The sequence below is a fragment of the Babylonia areolata genome, chromosome 1 (genome assembly GCF_041734735.1).
Source record: "Babylonia areolata isolate BAREFJ2019XMU chromosome 1, ASM4173473v1, whole genome shotgun sequence".
In the NCBI taxonomy this organism is placed as follows: Eukaryota; Metazoa; Mollusca; class Gastropoda; order Neogastropoda; family Buccinidae; genus Babylonia; species Babylonia areolata.
The window spans coordinates 86,750,259-86,757,680 of NC_134876.1; the positions used below are offsets into that span (position 1 = coordinate 86,750,259).

General features: G+C 35.8%; 1 protein-coding gene across 1 annotated transcript; it reads left to right on the forward strand.

Annotated features, from left to right (window-relative positions):
* Positions 1-20: 20 nt before the first annotated feature.
* On the forward strand, positions 21-5,785 carry LOC143293972 (uncharacterized). The gene is made up of 2 exons (XM_076605369.1): positions 21-740; positions 1,147-5,785. Exons 1-2 carry the CDS (start codon positions 179-181, stop codon positions 1,218-1,220), a joined length of 636 nt encoding a protein of 211 aa, XP_076461484.1. The 5' UTR covers positions 21-178; the 3' UTR covers positions 1,221-5,785.
* The last annotated feature ends 1,637 nt before the right edge of the window (positions 5,786-7,422 follow it).

Genomic DNA, 7,422 nt, shown 5'->3' on the forward strand with positions numbered 1-7,422 from the left:
AGTTCCGACCAATCAGCGATGAGTTCCAACCAATCAGAACGCTCGGCGGTCACGGAGTTAGTGCGTGATCAATGCATGCTTCCGTTGCTATTGCTTTCGATTCCACGTGTGCAGGCTGCAATTTTCACTGCTTTTTCAATAGTTTTGAGTTTGTAATTTGGTGCAACCACTGAAAATCATGCCAGGACCAAAAAGTGCCGCACGAAAGAGACTAAATGATAAACTTGAGAAGATGCGTGCAGCAAAACAGCAGAAGAGAGATGTGTCGTCTGCTTCGCCTCACTCGTCAACTACGAATGTGGATCCCAGTCCTACTTCAAGTGCATCAAGGAGAAAAATACAGACAATGAAAGCAGCAGAACGAGTTGGAGAGGGAGAAGAACAACAGTGGGCTTTGGTGCACATGTATCAACTGAATCGGCTTCTGTGTGATCTGTGTTGCCCCGAGTGTGGAGAGACCGGCCTGAGAGTGCAGATCCAAGATGGACAGAACGCTGGTTTTGCTTCTCTGCTGTCGCTTCGGTGTGACGGGTGTAGGGAGTATGAGAAGGAAGAAATGTCATCCCCACGTATCAAGGACAGTCAACATAAAAATGTGGCATTCGAAGTCAACCCCAAAATGGTTGTGTTCAGTCATGAAGTGGGAGGTAGCCATGCTGTCCTCAAAACCTTTGCTGCGGTGATGGGCATGCCAGCCATGCACTTGAAAACGTTTCAGGCACATGACAAGAAGGTGACAGGTGGGTGGTTTTGTTTTGTTTTATTTTGTTTTGTTTTATTTTGTTTCTTTAGTGATTTAGTCAAATTATGACATGCCCATTAGTTTCTAGTATTATTTTCATTGATGCAATACCCACAGTTTATTATACTCGTATCGTTTTCAGTGATCTACTTTGCAATGTTCTATTTTCAGTTTGCTGTGTTTGTTCAACTTTCAGTTTGGAGTTGTGTACAGTGTGCACCTGCTTTCTTACAACTGAGTATTATTGTTCATGACAAAAACATATATATATATAATATATATATATATATGTGTGTGTGTGTGTGTGTGTGTGTGTGTGTGTGTAATTTTTATGTGTGTGTAATTTCAGGTATGCCATTTTATGAATTTTTATTTCAGTTTCAATTTATGTTTTTACATTTCAGCTGCAGAAATTGGCGCAGGTGTCACTGTTTTGGATGATGCAGCGACAGCCATCCGTCACGGCAAGCGCCTGTGACGACAACAGTTCGCGATTAGTCTGTTGACGCCGTTGAGACGTTGAGGGGACTGGAATGTGTTTCAGTGTGGATGCAGAAAAATATGTGTGTGAACTGACAGATACACTGACAGAATACATTAAATTTTGTGAGGACTGTGTTGTTCCAAGAAATACAAAGTTCCCAAATAACAAAGCATGGATTACCAAAAAGATTAAAACAACACTTTATATGAAGAAAAAACTTAAGCATTTTTTTTTTAAACAAAGACAAGGATGAATTGAAAGAGGTACAGAAAAAAGTTGAAAATAGAATTAAAGAATGGCAAAGAAGAGTACAAACGCAAAATAGAAGCTAAATTAATCGGTTATGACATGGAAGGGTTGAATTTGATGAGTGGGCACAAAGCTAGAATGGGAAAAACGGAATCAGTAATGACTTGTTCTCCTGAGGAAGGAGACAAACTGAATGCATTTTATGTACGTTTTGACTGTCACGATTTCAGTGACGACAAAAAAGAGCTGACTGATTTCCTGACCAAGATTCCCTCAGACCAACAGAGAATAGCTGCCTCTGATGACGATTTTCACAAAGAGTGTAAAAAAAGAACAAAGCAGCTGGTCCGCATGGTGTCAAACAACCACCCTCAGTCACTATGCGGAACAACTTTATAAAAATTTTACTAGAATTTTTAATCAGTTTCTGAACCAGTGTAAGATTCCCTCCATTTGGAAAACATCTTGTGATGTTCCTGTCCACAAGAAAACACCAGTTAAGTGCATCAGTGAATGACCTCTGCCCTGTGGCTTTAACATCTGCTGTAATGAAAATATTTGAGAGAGTAGTTTTGATTCACTTGCAAGGGACCGTGAAGGATTTTTTTGTTTAAACCTGCTACAATTTGCATGCAGGAGGAACAGAAATGTTGATGATGCTTTGTTGTTTGTATTGAATAAGCTGTGTGAAAATTTAGACAAGCCTGGTACATATATCCGTTTCAGTGATGTTTTTTGACTTGCCAAGTGCTTTTAATACTATTCAGTCTCACCTTTTAGCAAAAAAGCTTTTACAGTCTCTGACTGTTTTATGGATTCTAAACTTCCTCACCAACAGACCCAAATTTGTTAAAATCAAAGACTCTGTCTCCAGTATTTTATGCACCCCAGGGTGCACCCGAGGATACAGTGTCAACTTTTCTTTTTACTTTGTATACAGCTGACTGTAGAAGTAGCGCAGAATCCTGTCCACTCATCAAGTTTGCTGACAATTCAGCTCTGACAAGACTTATAACTGATGACACCGAGTACAGGAAATTGACGATTTCACCACTTGGTACGATGCTAACTACCTAGAGTTAAATGTCAACAAAACTAAAGAACTTGTTATTGATTTCAGGAAGAAGAAACCTCTAGAACTAATAAAACTGTCATCAAGGGAGAGGATGTTGAACAGGTTGATACTTACACTGAAGTACCTTGCTGTAATTCTGGACAACAAATTATCATGGAATGAATTAAAATGCACTTGTGAAAAAAGTAAACAGTCGGTTGTACTGTCTCAGGAAATTGGGACCTTTTAATGTATGCAACCAGATACTGCAAATGTTTTATTGCTCTGTTGTTTCTAGCGTTTTGTTTTATGGTTCAGTGTGTTGGGGCGGTAAGCGTGACCAAACAAGACAAATACCGAATCAACAAACTTATTAGGAAAGCAGGTGGGGTGGTGGGCAGGAAACAGGATAATTTTGACGACGTTTACCGAAAAAAGATGGCAGGTAGAATTTACTCAGTTTTAAATGAAGAGACTCACCCTCTTTTCTCTGACATAAACAGTAAATGGGTAGACAGAAGCGGTAGGTTTCGAGCACCCCTGCAAAGAACAACACGCTACAACTGTTCTTTTATCCCGACAGCAATCCGAACACACAACCTTGACAGGCAGCACACACATTATTGACATAACCATTGTGCCATTTATTTGGTGTTATGTGTGCACGGTGTGTGTGTGTTTGTGTGCCTGTGTGTGTGTGTGTGTGCATGTGTGTTTACTCAGTGGCAGTTGCGAGTCACAAGTTTTACAATATTGATGTTTTACATGTTTGTTCAATATCATAATTCAACTATCATGTGTGCAATGCGAGGTTATTGATTTATAATGATGTATTTGTGACATTTTTCTGTTTTTTAATGTACCAGTTACTTTAGAACATAATACTTTTACTTTGGAGAAAAAAATCATAGGTACTAGACCAGTGTTTTAACAGTTATAATGATTTTAATGAAGCATGTCTTATTCTTTTTTTTACATGTTATTTTGCAAAGTGTGTGTGTGTGTGTGTGTGTGCGTGTGTGTGTGTGTGTTTTTTTTTTCTTCTTCAGTTTAACGTCTATTCACTATAAGTGTTTTTAGATGGAAAGGAGTAAAGTAGTGTATAAAGGAAAGGGAATGCATGTGAATATTAGTGTAAAAAAAAGAAAAAAAAGTTCATGTTATGTATCAGAGGAAAAGTATATTATAAGAAAAAGTCTAAAGAGGTTGTGGTGTGTATTGAATGAGTTGTCATGGGAAGGAGAATATATATATGCATATCAACAAGTATTAACCTACAGCAATGTAAATATAAATAACAGTATTAAATATAATACATCAAAGGAGGATACCAACTGGACTGGAGTTTAAAATTTCTGGAAACATTCTAAGTAATGAATAATCATTCAAAATCTTTTACGTGGCTAATGAAATATTGGAAGAAAAGTCATCAACTACATCTTTTGGAAGTAACTGTCTTATGCTCAGACAATGAATGAGTAGATGGCTTACAGTTATTTGCTTACCGCAAATACAGTTTATATTTTTAGAAAATTTTGTACGAAAGGCATTTAAATGAAGCCTATACGTTAGACTTGTAATTTGTCTTGAATGTGCTGCTGGTGTCGAATTTAGAAAATGTTTGGGATTAGCTGCATTCTTTGTGTTTACACAAAATTGGTAATATTGATTATTTGAATCTATAAGTAATTTCTTAAATCGATTTCTAGATACATTTTCTGTGCAGCTAATGCATTCATGTAGATCTAACTGGATGTCAAGTTGTATTGCGCCTTCGAAATTATGTGCTGCTCTTCTAGCTGCTTGGTCTACCCACTCATTTGAAGATATTCCACAGTGCGAAGGTACCCAACAGAAAGTTATTTTAATGCCCTGTTTTGTCAGTTGGTGAATAATATGTTTTATTTATAGTCATCTCAATTCGCTTCTTTGAATTTGGAGATTCTATAGCTTGTAATACTGACTTTGAGTCTACACATAATAAAATTTCACTTACAGTTTTCGTAATGTCTGAAATATAATTTAAAGCTATAAGTATGGCTATAAGTTCAGCTGTGAAAATGGAATATTGTCTACCAATATAGTATAATTTTTCTATTCTAAATGAAGGAATTAGAAAATGTGTGTGTGTGTGTGTGTGTGTGTGTGTGTGTGAATAAATCTGGTGTTCTTGAAGTATATCATTTCAAATGTTTTCATTGTCTGTTGTGAGTTATCAGTGAGTTGATGTTTATGCACGTTTGTTCATTACCATAATTTAACTATCATGTGTGCAGTACGATATGTTTATGAGTTATAATGCTTAATTCATGGCAGGGTTTCTTATTCAGGAATCTGTATCTTAATGTACCAATTACTTTAGAATCTATTTATTTTACCGCATGTTGCATTTATTTAAATCCTAAACCTGCCACAGGAAAACCAACAGACAAGTCAAGATACAGCACAATTGATTTTCTATTTGAGATATAATGTGAAAATGAGTATCCTTTACCAAATTATCCCTTTGGAAGAAAATTGTAATGGGAAATGTACATAACATCTATGCCAAAAACAACAAAGTAATTATAAAACTATTTCATATTGAATGAATTTCACACTTTGACACATCCTAGTGATCAACCGATAGAAATGACATAAAAAAGATACAAAATAAACAAAGCCCTTAACTGGTTCACAGGCTGCATGAATGGAAGATAATTTCCTTTTCAGTCTTCCATTCAAGGGTGTCTGTGAGAAGATTTTTTTTTAAACATTTATGTATGACACCTATTATGTTTGAGGTAATTTGTTCGTTTTTCTTTTATTCAGAAAGTGAAAGTTTGCTTTTCTTGTAGTCACATGCATGTAGTCTTTGTGCATGCCTTTGTTTTTGTTTTTGTCTCGAGCATTTCCCGTATGTGACAGAGTTGCAACCAATGCTTTGGTACCTATTGATTTTTTGTGAGTTTTGTATGACATCGCTTGATTCACAATGTGCAGCGCTCTAATGTTGTATGGCAATATGTATTTCAAGACAAGTATTATCTTTATAAAACAGAATTTTTGTCTGCCATAAATGAACTTTTCTTACATATGCTACATGGGGGTGTCTGCTTAAAGGTTAGCTTTATAATTTGGCAATTGAGGTGTTTGAACTACATTTGATGTTGCTGAGGAAGCAGATATGAATTATGTAAAGTAAATGTCATGGAGTGAAATTGTGAAAATGTCAATGACTTTGTATTTGTGAAAAAGGATTTTCCACCATGTGATGAAATCCTATTCAAATAAAACTCCTGTTTTTCAAAAATGTGTGTGTATGTGTGTGTGTGTGTGATCATAATCAATAGCAAAATACCACAGGGACATGGGAAAGCCCAGAGAGAAAACGAGATAAAGGTGATGCGCACGCACACACACACACACACACACACACACACTGTTTTTGGCCGTTGCTTTCTTGTTTGTTTGGGGGGTTTTTTTTGGTGTGTTTTTTTTTTTGTTTGGTTGGTTTTTGTTTTTGTTTGGGTTGTTTTGTTTTTTGTGGGACCTCCAACCTCATAGCCAATTTTTCCCACTTTCTATCCAGTTTTACGTTTTTTTTTTCTTTTCTTTCTGTTTTTTTTTTTTTTTTTTTTTTTTTTTTTTTTTTTTTGCTACTGACGCTGTTATTTTTTATGTCTGTTGTGGGGCTCCAACCTCCTGTTTTCCCTATTTTCTGTTTTTTCCCTCTACTTTGTTTTCTGTTTTTCTTTTGTTTTCTTTTTCTTTCTTTCTGTTTTTTTCTGACTTAAAAAAAAGTCTTTCATTTTCTTTCCTTTTACATGTACCCATCCATGCACAGTTCTTTGTTTGCCTTTCTATTGATGGGCAACATTTGTCGACATAAGTGTACGATTTGCTACACTGATGAACCGGCTTTATCTAAGACAAAGCTTGTTTTGTTTTTCTCAAGTATTTAAAAAATTTTTTTTTTTTATTTATGTTTTATTTTTGAATTATTTATTTATTCATGTATCTGTTTATTTATTTGTTTTATTTAATTTCATCCTTATCTATCATTATTATTTTATTTCTTTTTTATTTTCTATTTTTATTTTCATTATTATTTTGTTATTATTTTATTTAATTATTTATTTATTGCTTTTAAATATTAATTTACTTTTTCTTCTTCTTTTTTCTTCCTCAAGGCCTGATTAAGCGCATTGGGTAACGCTGCTGATCAGGCATCTGCTTAACAGATGTGGTGTAGCGTATATGGATTTGTCGGAACACAGTGACGCCTCCTTGAGCTACTGATCCTGATACTAAGACAACTATTTGTTGCTTCAATTACTGTTATTATCATTATCGTTAGCAGTATTTTTATCATTACTATCATCAATTGTTATAATTAACAACATTGATATTGCAGTTATCATTATTGTCATCATTATTATCATCAGTTGTGGTCAAAGCACAGAGAGAGAATGTCAAAAATAAAAGATCGTTTGTTTGCTGCCTTTAAAAAAAAAATTCAACAAATAGTACTATTCCCATACCTATTGTCGCAGTTTATTGCCAAACAACGATTAAATATTTTGCTGAAAATGTCTACACTCTACTATACTGTCCAGCTGTAAAATGTACGCTGCCAGCCTCTAGAAAGATGGAGAACCGGCTGCCGCGCGCGGCGGTGGCCTGCAATTCCTTCCCATTCAGCTCAGTTGTCACACTGCAGCTGCCCATAGCACATTGCTAGAGAGAGGCTTGTAAAAGTTTTGCTTGGAAAAGGGGTAGGGCCTGGGGACACACGTACGGTTTTGTCAGCTTTTTCAACTGATCCGTACACGAACCCGATAAACGGTCTCACAGTTAAGCGAACTTCAAAATGGGCATTCTGCAATGGCCTACCGGTACACCAGTACTTTC